A 15,762-nucleotide genomic window follows, 5' to 3' on the forward strand; every position below is an offset into this window, starting at 1 on the left:
ATGCCCCTGGTGCCTGGAACTCCGAAGCGGAACGGATTGAATCCATGGAATCTTTCAGCTCAGCTGCCCGCCCCTGACGGGAGGAGTCCAGGTCCGTCGCTGCAGGTGCTGCCGTCCCTTTTATGCCAGGGGCAGGCACCTCAGGCACATCCCGTTCGGTTCCCCAAGATCCCATGGAACTCAAATGCCACCTCACCTAACGCCGCCACAAGCCCAGCCAGGTGCAAGCACGTGGAAGTCAAACGAACGCTCGGGCATCTCGAATCTCAGCCAAACTCGCGTCATGATACCTTTTTTTTTTTTTTTTTTTTTTTTTTTTTTTTTTTTTCTCGCTGATTCGTCCCCCATTATTCCGCATCATGCAGCCAGGGCAAAGTCCATGCCGTTTGAGGTGTGCAGCAATCGGCGACTGCGAAGAGTGCTGAAGAGAAAAGCAAGTGATGAAGGATCAAGGACGGGACCTGTAACACACCCACGCCTGACTGGCCCGTTCGGCGTTACCTCAGCTCTAGGTCCGCGTCCAGTCATCCATTGATTGCCTCGGCTTCTTTCAATGCCGGCCGGCATCAATTTATCTTAACATCAGGCACCACAAAACATGCCCGTCATCAGCCATATGCAGCAGCAGCAGCAGCAGCAGCATGAAGATCGAGTCCGAAAAGAGGCTGAAATTACAACCAAAACAGTCACATCACAGCGGACACTACCTACTCTTTGCAGTGAGTGGTGCTATCTAAATCATGACATTTTGTACCGTAGTGTACCTGCGCAGCATTTCGCAGCGTCGCATCCGGCCCCAGTCCTCATCAAAAGTTGCAGCATTGCCCTGGCCAACATTGGCACGCTGACATTGGATCCACCGCCATCCACCACCACCACTTCCACCACCACCACCACCACCACCACGACCCTCGCTCATTCTGTTTCTGTTTCTTTGCGTGAAACAAATATCCCCGTCTTGTCCAAAACACGCGATACCACTACAAAATATGAAGCCCGTTATTATCGAAAACATCGCCAGCGACCTTGCTCACTCTGACACCCGAGAGAGAGAAAGAGAGAGAGAGAGAGATCTGTGGTAGTCTCGCACCGGAGAAAGTGTCCGTCATAGGTGGTCAGCCTCCTCCAGCTTTGACAAGCAAGCCTCTTCCAGCTTCAACGACACGACCTCGAACACGACAAGACCACCACCACTACCAAGACCTTTCAAGTGAGGATACGAGCCCCTGCTGGGTGTCTAGCCGTTGTGGCTAGGGCCGGTAGCTACCGAGATGAGCTAGGTCACCATGGGCCTGTTAACATGAGACCCAGACAGGCCCTTCATGCCACCATCGTGCCCTACCATGGGGGATCGACAGAGGCCTAGAGATCACGAGAATGGCATGCCCCATACTCATTATATATCTGCATGCAACCACATGGATGGCATGTCGACATCAGCACCCTCTCTTTGAGGTTACTATCTGTAAGTGGCAGCTTGATCATCACCTCTACGGCACCAGGGACACCGAAAAGGTACTACTGGAGACTATCTCGCCTCACCGGGCAGCTCGCTACAGCCTCTCAGCCACCATAAGCCGATACCTGACCACTCTCCATTGGATCTTTTCGGCATAAAACCTATACATACAAGCGACCCTTCGCGTGTGTCCTCTTTTCTTCTTCTCCTCTTTCCCCTCCCCCTTCCCCTCCGCAGGGCTATTTTCAGTGCTTATGTGGATAGACCGCAGCTCCTTCAAGTCCAGACCGATGCTGAAATGCATAGAGGGGGTGGACCGTGAGATTGTGATAACCCAAAAGCCCCTGTTTCCCTATCAGGGTCACCATCACCGCCAACATGTTTTAAACATCCAAAGGAGGAAGATCGGCGGCTGGCTATCATATCACGAAACGATGGACAGGGCCTACCTATATCATCGTTAATTCGTCCGGGAATTTTACACTCCGGGGTTCAACACGCCGGCGCGCGCCAGTCGCACGACATGCTCAGGGGCAGCTAAGGGCTAACGGTAGCACTAACAGAATCAGGTGAGGATTAGAGCTAAAGCTGTTAGGCACCTCATTCTTGACCCACCCCCTTCATATGGGCATTCGGTCATGGCTAGACCGGATCCGAGCTGGCGTCGTTTGTTGGTTCGGTTGGCCGGGCCTTCTCCGCCTTCTCGGCTCCGTGGTAGCCGCTGCCGGACTTCCGGGCTCCGGTGCGGTAATTTGTTATCGTCTGCCGTCACATCCTGCAAATGAACATCATGCCCAAGACCGGTTACACAAGTCCAGAACGGCCCCGCTCTTCCCGGCGACTACCTTGCTTGCTCCCGTCCAGACTCGGGCCTTCGCGCCCTGTTCCTCCACTCCCCCGCATTGCAAGCAAGTTCGCTTTCAACATCGGCCGGTCGGCACTGTTCCCCATGTCTCAATGTCCAATTTCCAAATTTACCGCAACTCGACCCTTTTTTTTTTTTCTTGTCCCTAGCGTATCGCGACATCAACCCATCTGTAACGCTCTGCGACGCTCTGCAACTATAGGGCTGCCGATCGCCAACATCCGTTCACGCAGCTTGACTGCACATGGATCGATGTGTCGCATATGCAATTTCAGGCCCCCTCGGCATCGGGGGACAAATTGATCTCTTTGGAGATACAACAAGTGTGTTCCGGATAGGGATAAATAAGAGAGGTGTCATGAGAGCGATAGAGGCTTGTCGTGAACATGGGTAAAAGTTCGACAGTCCCTCCTCCTGCCAACACCTTCCATAAACAAAACAATCGGCCAATCAGGCGACTTCCGATGACCGGTCCCATCTCATCCCCCATCAGTCAGTGAGTCGGGTGTTCGTCCGTTGTTTTTTTTTTTTTTTTTTTTTTTTTTTTTTTTTTTTTTTTTTTTTTCTTTCTCCCTATCCTCGTCCCTCCATCTCATCAGCCTTCCATAATACTCCCTGTCGCTTCCCGAGAGACAGTTCTCTCTTACTGCCCTATTTCTCACCATACAACAACTTACTACTTCACCTCTTCCAGGCTATCATCTCCGAGCAACAACAACAACAACAACAACAACAACAACAACAACAACAACAACAACAACTCTACAGGTCATCTAATAAACTTGTCAATAAGTAAATTCAGACAACTTTTTGGTCGTTCCTATCACCAGTTGCAGTCTTCCACATCTGCTACTTCCTTGACATTCAAGCCAAGTACGAGAATGTCTCCCGATATCTCAGTAAATCAGAATCATCAACCTATCAGAGGTCCCCTCGGTCGGTCCCGTCCTCGATCAGGCCCATTTAGTTCCCATTCAGATTATCTTTCCCAACTTCTCTGGGCTCAGCTGTCCACTTTGTCATTTACTATGTTATATCTCTCAACAGCTTGGCTTTACTAGTCAGTCCATCGTCGGCATCAGTTCGGTATCCGGGATCTGATCTGCCGTCTCTCGGAGCGCATCTACATAACCATCTGCATTAACGTGCGTACCTGCTGCTTTCTCCGCAGGCACTCTGCTCTGTGTACATACATATCTGTTGTTAATTTGCTGCTTGTCCTGCTTCGTCTATGCGGCGTTACCCTGCGGCGGAGCTTGTCCATCTGCTAGACTAGCTCTCCATCCCCCCCCTGGCAACAACATCTTGGCACCTGTCCGTTTGGGAAGGTGAAGCAACACCACCAAGAAGAACGTGCCAACCATCTCACCAATCAACGCAGCTGTCCCGGTCATAACGTTACTGATTACAGCAAGTGGGATACCATCGTTTGCCGATTGTTCTCTGTCATCGCGCTGTGATTTCCCTGAATTGGTCAAGATCGTGCGATAAGCGGGTGTAACATCGCGGGATGCTTGATTTTGTTTTTTTTTTCTTTCTACTCGCAATAAACCATCCAGGCATTTCGCGACTGGTCCCCACGTGTACCACGATTCCGTGGCACTCTTGCCCGTTCGGCTCGGTCTGGCCTCGGAGTACCACCACTCAAAGAGGTATGTAGTATGTAACTGTATGTAGCTGGGGGAAATTTCTTTATAAAAGCTCAATGGGCTGCTGCCCCCGATCGCCAATGTCCGAGTCAGAAAGAGAGAGAGAGAGAGAGAAAGAGAGGTAGAAAGATCTTCAGTGGTTTGCCCTCCGCGGAAGTGTTCTCATCATCCGTCACTTCTTAAAACTACTCCTCCTCCATCATGAAGGGCGTTCTCTGCTGGGCCGTTGCCGGCTTGCAGCCTCTCCTCTCCGCGGCCTTGACTATTTCCGAGATCAACGGCAACAGGTACATCTCGCCCTACAACGGCAAGACTGTCAGCGATGTCACCGGTCTCGTTACTGCCAAGTCCTCCGCCGGTATCTACATCCGCTCGACCACCCCGGACGATGATGAGGCCACTTCCGATTCCATCTACGTCTTCAGCAGCACCATTGGCAGGACCGTCGACGTCGGCGACATCATCAACCTGGGCAGCGCCAAAGTGTCTGAGTACAGGTCTTCCAACACCTACATGTACCTGACCGAGCTCACCAACCCATCGGACATCACCGTTGTGTCCAGCAACAACGCTGTCACTCCTCTCGTCATCGGCAAGGACACTCTCTCGCCTCCCACCGAGCAGTTCACCAGCCTCGACGAAGGCGACATCTACAGCGTCCCTAACGCTCAACATAACATTTCTGCCGTCAACCCTGTTCTGAAGCCCGCCCAGTATGGCCTCGACTTTTGGGAGTCCCTCACCGGCGAGTTGGTCACCGTCAAGGCCCCCACTGCCCTCAAGATCCCCAGCAGCTACCGGGATACCTGGGTCATCGGTGACTGGAAGGTCACTGGCAAGAACGACGCCGGTTCTCTCACCATGAGCGCCAAGGGTAAATTCTTTTCTTTTCTTTTCTTTCCTTTTCTTCTCCTTCCTTCCCAGATTCTGCCACAGAACTCATGTCTAATACCTGCTTCAAAAAAAAAAAGACTCCAACCCCGAAACCATCCTCATCGGCGCCCCCCTCGACTCCACCAAAAACCCCACCACCACCAAGCTCGGCGACGCCCTCGAAGACATCACCGGTATAGTCACCAACACCTACGGCTTCTACACCATCCTGCCCCTCACCGCCATCAAGATCAAGACCCCCTCCGCGCTCACCCCGCCCCCTACCAGCTTGGTCTCCTCCGGATCCTGCAACGGTCTGACAGTCGGCACCTACAACGTCGAGAACCTCGCGCCCACATCCGCCCACATGCCCAAGGTCGCCTCGCAAATCGTCAAGTACCTCAAGTCCCCCGACCTGCTCTTCATCCAGGAAGTCCAAGACAACACGGGCGCTACTGACGATGGTGTGGTGTCCGCCAACAAGACCTTGGCCACCTTGATCTCCGCTATCCAGAGTGCTGGCGGCCCGACTTATGACTATGTCACCATCGAGCCAGTAAATGACGAAGACGGTGGACAACCGGGTGGCAACATCCGCACTGCCTATCTTTACAACCCCTCCATCCTCAGTCTCAAGAACCCGAACCCGGGCTCCAGCACGGATGCCAACGAGGTCATCGTTGATGCCGAAACGGGCCAGCCGAGCCTCAAGTTCAACCCTGGCCGCGTGGACCCCCTTAACGCAGCATGGAGAGCTACGCGCAAGCCGTTGGTTGCCGAATGGATTGCCAAAGACGGAAAGAAGCCCTTCTTCACGGTGAATGTGCACATGACCTCCAAGGGCGGGGGTAGCAGTGTGCATGGCGATGTGAGGCCGCCGATTAATGGCGGGGTTGCGAAACGCACGCAACAGGCGGAGATTACGGCCAAGTTCATCTCGAAGATTTTGCAAGCCGACCCGGCGGCTCGTGTGATTGCTGCTGGTGACTTCAACGAGTTCGCCTTTGTCAAGCCGCTGACTACTTTTGCTGAGGTGTCGGGGCTGAAGGAGCTTGATGAGGCTTTGAACACTCCAGTTGAAAACCGTTATACCTAGTAAGTCCTCGCTCTTCTTTTGGTCGTCACGAATTTTTATCTTCCAGATCCATAGCTGACAGTCCAACCAACCAACCAATAGCTCCTACGACATGAACGCCCAGGCCCTCGATCACATGTACATCTCCCCTGTTCTCGCTTCCTCCAAGAGCAAGTTCCAGCACATCCACGTTAGCTCGTGGGTGACTGATTCTGCTGTTGTTTCGGACCACGATCCTAGCGTTGCGCTGTTCGATGTGTGCGGAGGCGCGGATTCGAATAAGAGGGTTCATAAGCTTTAAGCTGAAGAACATGTGATGTGACTTTGTCGAATTTTCCGATTGGATAGGTCTTGGATATAACAGGATGGAAGTCATAGCCTGTGTATTATGTAAAAAATGGAATCATGTGAAAGAAGGATGTCGATCTGTACCTGTGCTTGGTGATGGTAGGTGATTTGCAAAGCTCCATGAAGAGACTCACAAGGGAACACCTGGTCAAAAGAAAAAAAAAACCAACGTTCTATTTTTTTCCAACAACCCGCAAAAAGTGACAAAGGCTAACCACACCGCCAGAGCCAACGAACAACCTCTATCTAGTTGTTGTAAAGATTCGAATCTCTGATCCGAAGCCGTTTAAATCATGTGATGTATAGTGTATAGGGGGTATCACTGTCCCTGGCGTTCTTATGTAGCGCAGTGCAGATGGGAAAAAGAGGAATGACGGATGAGATCATCATAAGTTAAAGCGCCCTCGCTTTTTTTTTCCTGTCGTTGTCCGTTCTCCTTATAGTGGTTGTTGTTGTAAATCATTGTTAATATGATATCATGTTTGTTCCTGTCCATGGTATCGTTGACGACGGAGTGTTGTACTTTAAATCCCACAAACCCAAACATAAACGCCTTTTTAGGTGGTAATTTACTCCTTGATGGCGGAGGTCTTGCGGACAATCATGTCCTCACGCTTGGGGCCGGTGCCAATGTAGCAAATGGGGACGCCGACGAACTCCTCAATGAACTCAATGTAGGCGCGAGCCTCCTTGGGGAGATCGTACTACAGATGCGTGGTTAGCAAAGCAGCAAAGACGGTAATAAAAGACCCAAGTCGGTAAAAACTCACGTAGGTCTTGCAGTCAGTGATGGGCTTGTTCCAGCCGGGAAGCTCCTTGTAGACAACCTCAAGGCTGTCGAGGATGTCGAGATCGGCAGGGAAGTACTCGACCTCCTCACCGGTCTGAGGGTCCTTGTAAGCGACGGCAACCTTAATGGTCTCGAAAGTATCGAGGATATCGAGCTTGGTAAGGTTGAGGGCGGTATAGTTGTTGATGGCGGTCGAGTACTTGAGGACGACGAGATCGAGCCAGCCGCAACGACGCTTGCGACCAGTGCTGACACCCCATTCGCGACCAATCTCTTGGAGCTTGGTACCAGCCTCCTCGAGGTCCTCAGTCTTGAAGGGACCACCACCGACACGAGTGGTCTATTGTCACGGAAACGTGGGTTAGCAAACCAGATCATGACGTCATACCCTGCAGGGCTTCAAAGGTGTGAAAAAAAAAAGAAACTCACGTAGGCCTTGACGACACCAATGATGTTGTCAATCTTGGTAGGGTTAATGGCAAGACCAGTAATGATACCACCAAGACCGGTGTTGCTGGAGGTGACGTAGGGGTAGGTGCCGTAGTCGATATCCAGCATGAGGGCGTTGGCACCCTCGATGAGGATCTTGTAGCCGCGGTCCTGGGCCTCCTTCATGTACTGGATGGCATCGACAGTATAGCGGGCGAGCTTGACACGGTACTCCTTGAAGCGGGCAATCTCCTCCTCGACATCGTACTTGAGGAGATCACCAAATCTCTTCTTGTAGCCGGCAGCGAGTTGCCTGAGCTTGCGCTCAAAGATCTCCTCGTTGAAGATCTCGTGGATTCTGACACCGCTTCTCTGTATGAGACATGGTCTTGTCAGCGCCTCTATTCTGGCCGTAGTGTGTCTTTCGGGGTTTACCATACCGCCATCTTGGTACTGTAAGAGGGACCGATACCACGGCCGGTGGTGCCGATCTTGCGGTCACCGAGCTCAACCTCCTCGAGACCATCAACGGCAGCGTGAAGGTCGAAGTTGACGTGGCAGCGGTCGGAGACGAGGATGCGGTTGTGAACATCGGTGAGGCCCTTCTCCTCAAGCTTGCTGAGCTCGCTGAAGAAGCTGGGGACGTGGAAGACGACAGAGGAACCGATGAGGTTCATGCAGTTGGGGTTGACGAGACCGGAGGGGAGAAGGTGGAAGTCGTACTCGACGCCATTGGCGACTGTGGCACGGCGGCAATGTCAGTGATCTTTCCTGCTGGCGTACATTGTGTCCCTAAGGCACCGAGGCGCATCCGGGACTTGGAGCCATCAAGGTTCACGTACCGATGGAGTGACCAGCGTTGTGGCCGCCAGCGGCTCTGGCGCAGATCTGGGCCTTGGGGCAGAGGATGTCGGTAAGCTTTCCTGTACGTCGGGCAAGTCAGTCGCTGTGCATATTGTGTCGCATATATCGGTTGTGTATATTGAGATTGGGGACGTGGATTCGACGTGTGTGTAATCTGTGGCTGTAATGCCATGTTTGTATCGTACCTTTACCCTCGTCACTAAAACAAAACAACAACACCAAACGGTCAGCTACTATCTCCGATGTGTGCCGGATCCCGGACGTGTGAGCAACTCGGCAAAGAAGTGGATTCACTTACCCCCACTGGGAACCAAGAATGAGAGTGGCCATTTTGATGAATTGATTAGGATAAACAAACAGAAGCGATATCGAGAAAGAAGTGGTATGATAGTATTAGCACCTTTAGGTCGCCCTCAAGGTACGGAACGGAGTTCAAACGACGAAACCGAAAAGACGAGCGGGAAAGAGAAATGGCGCGGTGGGCGGACCGGCTTAAAGCCTAGAAAAGGGCCTCGCCCACTTCCCTTGCAAAAGATTTCAGTTGCGGGGGTGGGGTTCTTTCTTTCCACTTGCGCGCTTCAGGCGCTCGGTCAGGTCCCGCAGGAACAGGAAGTGCAAGTGCAAGTGGAAGTGGGCAATCGCAGCGGGGTTATTTCTTATCGGAGGCGGGCAACCCACCTTGCCCTGACTCACATCGCTGGGCAGTTCTTAAGTTGACTCGTCCCGTCCCATGTCCACTGTCAGGGCTGAGCTGAAGCACATCATCATATGTTAGTGCATGGTGTGTGGTGTTGGGATGGCGCAAGGAGTGAGGTGATTCAAAAAAAAAAGGTGCGCGCAACAGCCATTGATAAGTGGAATCATGAATGTTGATTCCAAGACTGTGAGCGGCCTTTCTCAGAAGTCGTATTCAACGAATCGCTGTTGCTAAAGGAACTGAATTCTCTTCCAATGCCAAAGTGGAAGTCACCCTCTCCTTCAGATGAGCCATTCCATGCGCCCAGATGCCTCTGTTTTCCTTTCCCCGCCTCAACCCCAAGAATAGGTACATACCGCCCTAACAATAAAAATAGTGTAGACAACCCTGAGCACGTCCACACCAAGGTACGTAAGGGACCCACGTCTTCGGTACTGGAGGTGGAGTTGCATGAACTGGCGGCTGTGACTCTGGCTATATCAGACACGTGATTGGCCAATTGCTGACCATGACAGTTCCCCTGGGCTTTTATTCTCATCCCAGGTTTAAACACTTTCCCATACTTTTTCTTTGTCCACGTTCAGGGTTCAATATTGACATAACACATAACCGGGCGTTCTGGCCTTTGACAGTTTGTCCAGACCTTGCTCTTTCCAGTTGTGTATCGAGCACCACAATTAACTAAGAACGAGCTTGTTTTGGTTCGAGGGCGGGATACATACACTAATTTGTATGACTACTATTCTCTCTCTTCTCCAACCTGTCTAGCAAGACCTTGTTCATGGCGAGCAATCGCGTGTTCAAGTCTTCCTGCCACTCGACCAAGTTCCCATGAGTAGCCCTGAGTTTATCTGTCGACATCCTTCTATATCGCGTCTCCCAGGCCGTGACTTTGTTCACACTAGAACTTCCATCTGGGCGTGGTAGGATCGGAGGTTCGCCGTTGTTCTGCTGGACAATTTGGGCCTCCATGTGGGGGTAGTCCAAAAATGGTGTGTACGCCGGAGAAGCGGATGAGACGGACGCCAGGAATGCCGGATGCACTTGACCAGTATTCTCAAGCTGCTGCCCATGCTCCATCGGCTGTCCTTTTGGCGGCGGTGGTGGTGGTGGTGGTGGTGGTGGGGAGATGAGCAAGGGATTATATCGCGCCGCACCTAACCGTTCCTTACGCTTGTCGGCTGGGTTGCGGAAACTGCACAAGGAACCCTGACGCCCATACCAGCAGTTGGCACAAGCACCACCCGTTAGTTTAGCGTCTTCTGAGTCTGCAAATGCCACACAACCAACAAAGGTCCCGCCCACATAACGCTTTTTGATTTTGACCCCTCTGCAGCGTGCGCAAGCCTGCTCGTCTGGCAGCAGATGGCCTGTCGCTTGAAGGAAGTAGGCGCTGAAATTGTCGGGTTTATTGTCCACAAAAGGTTTTCCAAGAATTGGCATTCGTTTTATAGGACGCTCAGCTAGATGTCGAGCGATCGGGGCAAGGTGACGGGGCAACTGAAAATTTGGTAGAGCGTGCTGAAATAAGTCGACAGACGCTGGCGTTACACGTCAGTAAGTTGATGACATGCGTAGGAGTTGTAACTCACTCATGCCCACAAGATCTGGATGCAAAGGGAGTTTATCTGCTGAGGGACAACGAGGTATCCAAGGGGAGACGTCTTCTGACACAATAAATCGCCCTGGCGCGGAATGGTAAGGGTAAGAACCACTTCCTATTTCAGATGTTACTTGGTAAGACCAGGATCTCAAAGCTCGGCGAACCAGATAACGGGATGCTTACCTTGGCCCTCTTCGTCGTCATCCTCGTCCTCTTCATCCTCCTCAGAGCTAGAATATTCCTCTTCTTCATCCGACGTTTCTTCATCTTCTTGATCAAGCTTGGGATACTTTGCGACGTGATCATTTGCAAAGTCATCCGCCGGCGCTCTTTTGACGTTGTTGATGAGCTTGCCTGTGACATGATTCCCAGTCGTTCCAGTATGCTGAGAAGTCAGGCGTGAGGCTAGGACATCCATTGCACTTTCCCGTAGCTTCTGGAGAGAGTCAGATTCTGGAACGGCCTCAAGGGACCCCGAATCCGAGACCTCATCTTCGGAGGAGTTCTCATCGGACCTCTGCGATAGCGGCGGCGGCATTGTATGTAATGGTCAAGTATCCCCGAAGCGCCGTCAGATTCAAAACTCTTGCCCTCCAACAAAGCTGGTCAGAAACTCAAAAGTATTCTGGTCGTCTGGGTGAGCTTGAGTAAAAGAAGTGGTGACAGGCGCCTCTCTGGGAGAGGGTATGTAGCAGGTGTTGGCACGGACCAACAAAGGGCAACGCGCTCCTGTTTGCTTGTTTGCTTTCTGGAGTACAAAACTCGCGGACAGCGGTCAAACAATCGATAAAAAAAGGTGGTTGTTCCTCGAGACCACAAGGCTGCAAGATTTTTGACGAGTCCTTGCAACCAGTTGTGCGGTTATCACTTGTGCGCATATGCCGGAGTGAAGAAATCCCCAAAAAGATGTCGTCGCGAACATGCAACAGATGCTGTCGTTGTTTTGAAGGTATCCTTGTACCCTGTGCCTTGTCCAATCAGATGTGCCCGATAGTGACATAGAGGCTCCACTTAACTGTTCTCATCAATCACCGCACCTCCGCTTCCTTCAACCTCACAACTGCATCTCTTTCCTCCTCCTCCAAGTTCTCCAATTCCTTCAGGTTTCTTGCCCACCCTCTTTTTCCCACCACAAAATGGTTCATTCTTCAAACAACAATGCCCATACAGTAACCATCTCGCCAAGTGGTGAGTGATCATCCTGGTCATCAATCCGATCACGTCACAATCATGCTTCAGAAATCGCAGATGCCAAATCTGGTTTGCCCAAAACACCGTCGGGTGGGATGGTGATGGGCTCAAAGTATTGATTATCACGAATACTACGAAGGAAATCGAGGTCCGACTCGAGCCCCAACATTCCAGGTGCCCGGATGCGTTAGCACGCGAAATTATACAGGGCGGTTGCCAAGTTCACCATGGCTGAAATCGACTTGCATTTGAGGGCCCTTGACGGAAGACGCCATGACCGATGGAAAGACATCATCTTACGGGTTGCAACCATCCTCATCTCAGCAACATCGCATTTTTGAATGGCGAGGTAACATATACGTACTGAACCGGCCGTCACTCTTTCCGTTGGCTACGGCCCATCAATGCGGACGAAAAACACAACCCGACATGGTCAAACCACAATTTCATTGATCTTGTCGCTTGCCGGCCTTGACACACGCAGCTCTCATCCTCTTATCTGCTCCCCTCCTAGCCATTGAACTTGGATCCATTACCATCTACAGTCATACTGCAGTCCACTTATCCCAAGCAAGTTCACAGCACGAAAAGGTCAAAAGACAGCATCACAAAGATTGAAAAATTCCAAAAACTGACATTCGTTATAGTAAAGTAGCTAGTCATCACTTCATAACCCTGGGGCCTGCAGTAATCTAACCAACAAACAACTCTCGAAATGAATACCCAACTTCAATCCGTCCCCCTAAACCCTCCCAAGTCCAACTCCTTCAAGCGGAAGCGGTGTGGACATACGCAACAGAATCAACAAACATGCCGTCGTTATCCGCCGCTGGGATGATATCCATCCCATCCACCGTCGCCATATACGTCGTGCCCACCGTGTTCAGATTGTATACCGAGACATCATTCGTCCCCTCCAGCGAAAAGATGTTCCTCTGGCAATTCTTGGCATCGATGCACACCAACTGATCATAGTTGTTGAAGAAGCTGTACAAGCCCGCACCATACACTCTAACACCCTCGCTATCCACGATTCTCAGACCCCAGCCATCCTCGCCGGGTCCAAACAAAGGATCATGGAACCGCGCATCGGCAGGGAACGGGAACCGCGCATCCGGGTTGGGCTGGTAGTACGCCGTCTCGGTCTGGATCTGGCCCATCTCGATGTCGTTCGTGTTATAAAGCTGGTACTCGTACATCTGATGATGCTCGACGCCGGTGCCGACCAACCAGATCTGGCCGGCGAGGGACTCGATCAGCAGGCCGCGGCCGGCGTACACGGTAATCTGCGAGTTGTTGGCTTCATCCTCAATGTCGTGGTCCGCCACCCACAACCAGCAGTTCTCCATGTACAGACCGGACGACAGGGCGGTGATGTGCATGCTCATGAACGCGGCGATGCAGTTCGGGTCAACGTTGCCAGGAGGATTGGCGTTAATCGTGGGGGTCTTGGCGCACTGCTCCAGCTGCAACTCGGACCCCATGAACCCACCGATGCGGACGTGCACGTCCCACATGCCCGAAGGTTGCCCGGAACCGGCGCTGGCGAGGTTGTACTGGATACCGATGGCGCCAGCCTGCTGTCCGCGCGTGGATACGATGGTGTCAGACCATTCGATGCTGCCCGGCTGACCTGCAATACCGATTTGCACGACAGGCTGGGGGTTGGCCATGTCGTTGAAGACTGGACCAGCTGAGACGATCTGTGGGTACGACTCGCCCGTGATGCGAGTGCCTGGCGGGATGAAGACGGTGCTCGTCACGATGTACTGCCCGTGGTCGATGTAGGCGACCTTGCCCTGTTCGGCGGCGGCGGCAAAGAGCTGGTTGAGCGCCTCGGTATCGTCTGTCTGGCCGTTGCCGACGGCGCCGAAAGAGCGCGCACTTAGGAAGGAGGAAGCCGGCAGCTCAGAGTAGAGAGGCTTGGAACGGGCATAGTAGCGGCCGTCGGAAGTTAGCAGGCTGGCAGGACGCGCGAAGGGTGTGAATGTGCCCGCGATGGGTGTGCCGGCAGTGTTGTTCTGGGCGGTGGCCGTGTTGTACTCGTTGCCCCTGCCCCAGGCGCCGATGACCGTGTTGACGGGCGTGCCGGCAAGGTCGATGCCGCCGTTGTTCAGATCGCGGATGGCGATAGGCACGTTGTTGAGCGCGATGTTCTCGAAGATGAAGTTGTTGACGGACCGCGTGTCCGCGCCGTTGGCATTGCCAATCAGGATGCCGGTAGGCGTGTCGCTGATAGAGCTGTCGAGGATGGTGATGGAGCCGACCTGGTATTGACCCAAGAATTGGGGATCGTTGCTGATTGAGGTAAAGTCAAAGCCAACGCCGCAGTTGTTGATGCTAATGCCTTGGTACGTCCAACCCCAGGACCAGATCTGCCGAATGGCAGTCTGGACGTTGTTGAACACCAGGTTGCGCATGGTGAACTGCTGGTTACCAACTTGGAGACCATAGCGACCACCATTGAAGGTCAGGTCGCCGAGGTAACCACCCGATCCCGACTCGATAAAGATGCCCTGCTGCGTTGTACCGATTTCCCGAGACATCCTGAACTCGATATTGGAAAGAGAAGTGGCCTGCGAGGAAGGCCAGTGAATACCTGCCAGACCTGGGGCGTTAGGATCCGTGGGCGGTGGCGCAGCGGTCATGTCAATGATGAAGTTGGAAATCTGGCGCCAGAAGACATTGGTGGAGCCCCAGGCTAGGTTACCATTGCTCTGGTATGGGTTGCTGTCAATGACCCAGTTAGCGGTGAAGTTGCCGCTGGCCTTGATAGTGGGCGGGCATCGCGCGTTGCCGATGATCTGGGTGTAGTAGTAGTCGATGATGGGACGGGACACGAGGTACGTGCCAGGCGGGAAGTAGACCAGGGCTGGGCTCGTTGTGGAACCATCGCATCCCGGGCCGCACCGGTTGCCGGAGCTGATGGCGGCGTTGATGGCGTCGGTGTCATCGTTAATCCCATCGCCCCTGGCGCCAAAGTCCTTGACGCTACGGAAGACACTATAGCCCGGAATGGCATAGGGAGCGAGGCCCTGGTGAGCAATGTTTTCGAGCCAGTAGTCGCTGCAAGCAGTCGGGCTGGCAGTAGACGTTGTGGTGGCAGTTGTGGTGGTCGGGTTGGTGGTGGTGGTGCCGGTGGTGGTAGTGACGTCGGTGGTGGTAGAGATGTCGGTGGTGGTGGTGGTTGTTGTGGTGGTGGTGGTGGTTATGGGTGAGCTGCCGTTGCCATTATATGGAGGAAAACCACCGTGGGTACCGTTGCCGTGAAACGGGGGGTAACCAGGGGGTCCGCCATGACCACCACCACCATGGCCACCACCATGGCCACCGCCATGGCCATTGCCAGCTCCATTATGAGAGCCTCCTCCGGGGCCATGGGCATGGCTTACGCCGCCGTTGTGGGGACCGTGCGGGCGGCAGGGAGAGGCAGCTACACCCGAACCTGGAACGAGAGGGAGAAGCCCTATCAGGGCGGGAAAGAACGAGTGGCTGCGCATCCTGAAGAAGTGTGCAAAGAGTGACTGGATGCGTTGAGGGAACTATCTTGTCAGCATGAAGAAACGATGCCCTTACTCCTGGCAAAGACAAGAAGACGATCTCAGGATGCTCTTCATCAAAACGGGGGAAGGGGCGGCGGATCTTACATGGCTTTAAAGGAGATTTAGCGGGTTACTGATGCGCGTGGTCTGCCCATGGGAAGGAAGGCCAGCAATGTTCGATCCGGGAAACGCGGATTGTCGAAGAGTGGAATTCAAGACGATGAGGGCATGGGCATGGAGCATCGCATCGGCCGGATTCCCAATGGCAGGGCAGTCGCCGTGGTAACGGAGCAGAGATATGATATACAAATCTCAGCTCCATACCTAACAAGACCACCTCAGATTGTGGCATGATGACAATGAATGCAGGTCCCGTC

At 53.0% G+C, this 15,762-nt stretch overlaps 6 protein-coding genes across 6 annotated transcripts; 2 read left to right on the plus strand and 4 right to left on the minus strand.

Moving 5' to 3' along the window:
- Positions 1-608: 608 nt before the first annotated feature.
- On the minus strand, positions 609-919 carry NCU10278 (hypothetical protein; the record flags this gene model as incomplete). The annotated part of the gene is made up of 2 exons (XM_001727937.1): positions 609-665; positions 755-919. 2 exons carry the CDS (start codon positions 917-919, stop codon positions 609-611), a joined length of 222 nt encoding a protein of 73 aa, XP_001727989.1.
- Positions 920-2,249: 1,330 nt separating this feature from the next.
- On the plus strand, positions 2,250-3,120 carry NCU10161 (hypothetical protein; the record flags this gene model as incomplete). Its single annotated transcript, XM_001727938.2, has 4 exons — positions 2,250-2,410; positions 2,527-2,647; positions 2,779-2,820; positions 3,019-3,120. The coding sequence occupies 4 exons, from the start codon at positions 2,250-2,252 to the stop codon at positions 3,118-3,120; spliced, it is 426 nt and encodes a 141-aa protein (XP_001727990.2).
- A 741-nt stretch (positions 3,121-3,861) lies between these two features.
- On the plus strand, positions 3,862-6,469 carry NCU09788 (endonuclease/exonuclease/phosphatase). Its single transcript, XM_955093.2, has 3 exons — positions 3,862-4,847; positions 4,945-5,941; positions 6,024-6,469. The coding sequence occupies exons 1-3, from the start codon at positions 4,175-4,177 to the stop codon at positions 6,220-6,222; spliced, it is 1,869 nt and encodes a 622-aa protein (XP_960186.1). The 5' UTR covers positions 3,862-4,174; the 3' UTR covers positions 6,223-6,469.
- ad-8 (adenine-8) lies at positions 4,790-9,163 on the minus strand. Its single transcript, XM_955094.3, has 7 exons — positions 8,651-9,163; positions 8,538-8,551; positions 8,331-8,411; positions 7,929-8,227; positions 7,489-7,860; positions 7,040-7,399; positions 4,790-6,973 (listed from the first exon to the last, which is right to left on the minus strand). The coding sequence occupies exons 1-7, from the start codon at positions 8,680-8,682 to the stop codon at positions 6,839-6,841; spliced, it is 1,293 nt and encodes a 430-aa protein (XP_960187.1). The 5' UTR covers positions 8,683-9,163; the 3' UTR covers positions 4,790-6,838.
- Positions 9,164-9,669: 506 nt separating this feature from the next.
- Positions 9,670-11,560, minus strand: NCU09790 (hypothetical protein). Its single transcript, XM_955095.2, has 3 exons — positions 10,836-11,560; positions 10,642-10,767; positions 9,670-10,590 (listed from the first exon to the last, which is right to left on the minus strand). Exons 1-3 carry the CDS (start codon positions 11,188-11,190, stop codon positions 9,773-9,775), a joined length of 1,299 nt encoding a protein of 432 aa, XP_960188.2. The 5' UTR covers positions 11,191-11,560; the 3' UTR covers positions 9,670-9,772.
- Positions 11,561-12,457: 897 nt separating this feature from the next.
- On the minus strand, positions 12,458-15,664 carry NCU09791 (beta-1,3-exoglucanase). The gene is made up of 2 exons (XM_955096.3): positions 15,491-15,664; positions 12,458-15,367 (listed from the first exon to the last, which is right to left on the minus strand). Exon 2 carries the CDS (start codon positions 15,341-15,343, stop codon positions 12,611-12,613), a length of 2,733 nt encoding a protein of 910 aa, XP_960189.1. The 5' UTR covers positions 15,344-15,367; positions 15,491-15,664; the 3' UTR covers positions 12,458-12,610.
- Between the last annotated feature and the right edge of the window lie 98 nt (positions 15,665-15,762).

The sequence above is a fragment of the Neurospora crassa genome, linkage group VI (genome assembly GCF_000182925.2).
Source record: "Neurospora crassa OR74A linkage group VI, whole genome shotgun sequence".
Taxonomy (NCBI): domain Eukaryota; kingdom Fungi; phylum Ascomycota; class Sordariomycetes; order Sordariales; family Sordariaceae; genus Neurospora; species Neurospora crassa.

Excerpts from the sequence above, each read along its gene's own strand:
- NCU09788 (XM_955093.2), top strand. The coding sequence starts at position 4,175 with ATGAAGGGCGTTCTCTGCTGGGCCGTTGCCGGCTTGCAGCCTCTCCTC. Across the intron at positions 4,848-4,944 it reads TCTCACCATGAGCGCCAAGG|ACTCCAACCCCGAAACCATC; the intron begins GTAAATTCTTTT and ends AAAAAAAAAAAG. Across the intron at positions 5,942-6,023 it reads GTTGAAAACCGTTATACCTA|CTCCTACGACATGAACGCCC; the intron begins GTAAGTCCTCGC and ends ACCAACCAATAG.
- ad-8 (XM_955094.3), bottom strand. The coding sequence starts at position 8,682 with ATGGCCACTCTCATTCTTGGTTCCCAGTGGGG. Across the intron at positions 7,861-7,928 it reads CTTACAGTACCAAGATGGCG|AGAAGCGGTGTCAGAATCCA; the intron begins GTATGGTAAACC and ends TGTCTCATACAG. Across the intron at positions 6,974-7,039 it reads TCACTGACTGCAAGACCTAC|TACGATCTCCCCAAGGAGGC; the intron begins GTGAGTTTTTAC and ends ACGCATCTGTAG.
- NCU09790 (XM_955095.2), bottom strand. The coding sequence starts at position 11,190 with ATGCCGCCGCCGCTATCGCAGAGGTCCGATGAGAACTCCTCCGAAGAT. Across the intron at positions 10,768-10,835 it reads TGACGACGAAGAGGGCCAAG|GAAGTGGTTCTTACCCTTAC; the intron begins GTAAGCATCCCG and ends CATCTGAAATAG. Across the intron at positions 10,591-10,641 it reads TCCAGATCTTGTGGGCATGA|CGTCTGTCGACTTATTTCAG; the intron begins GTGAGTTACAAC and ends GTGTAACGCCAG.
- NCU09791 (XM_955096.3), bottom strand. The coding sequence starts at position 15,343 with ATGCGCAGCCACTCGTTCTTTCCCGCCCTGATAGGGCTTCTCCCTCTC.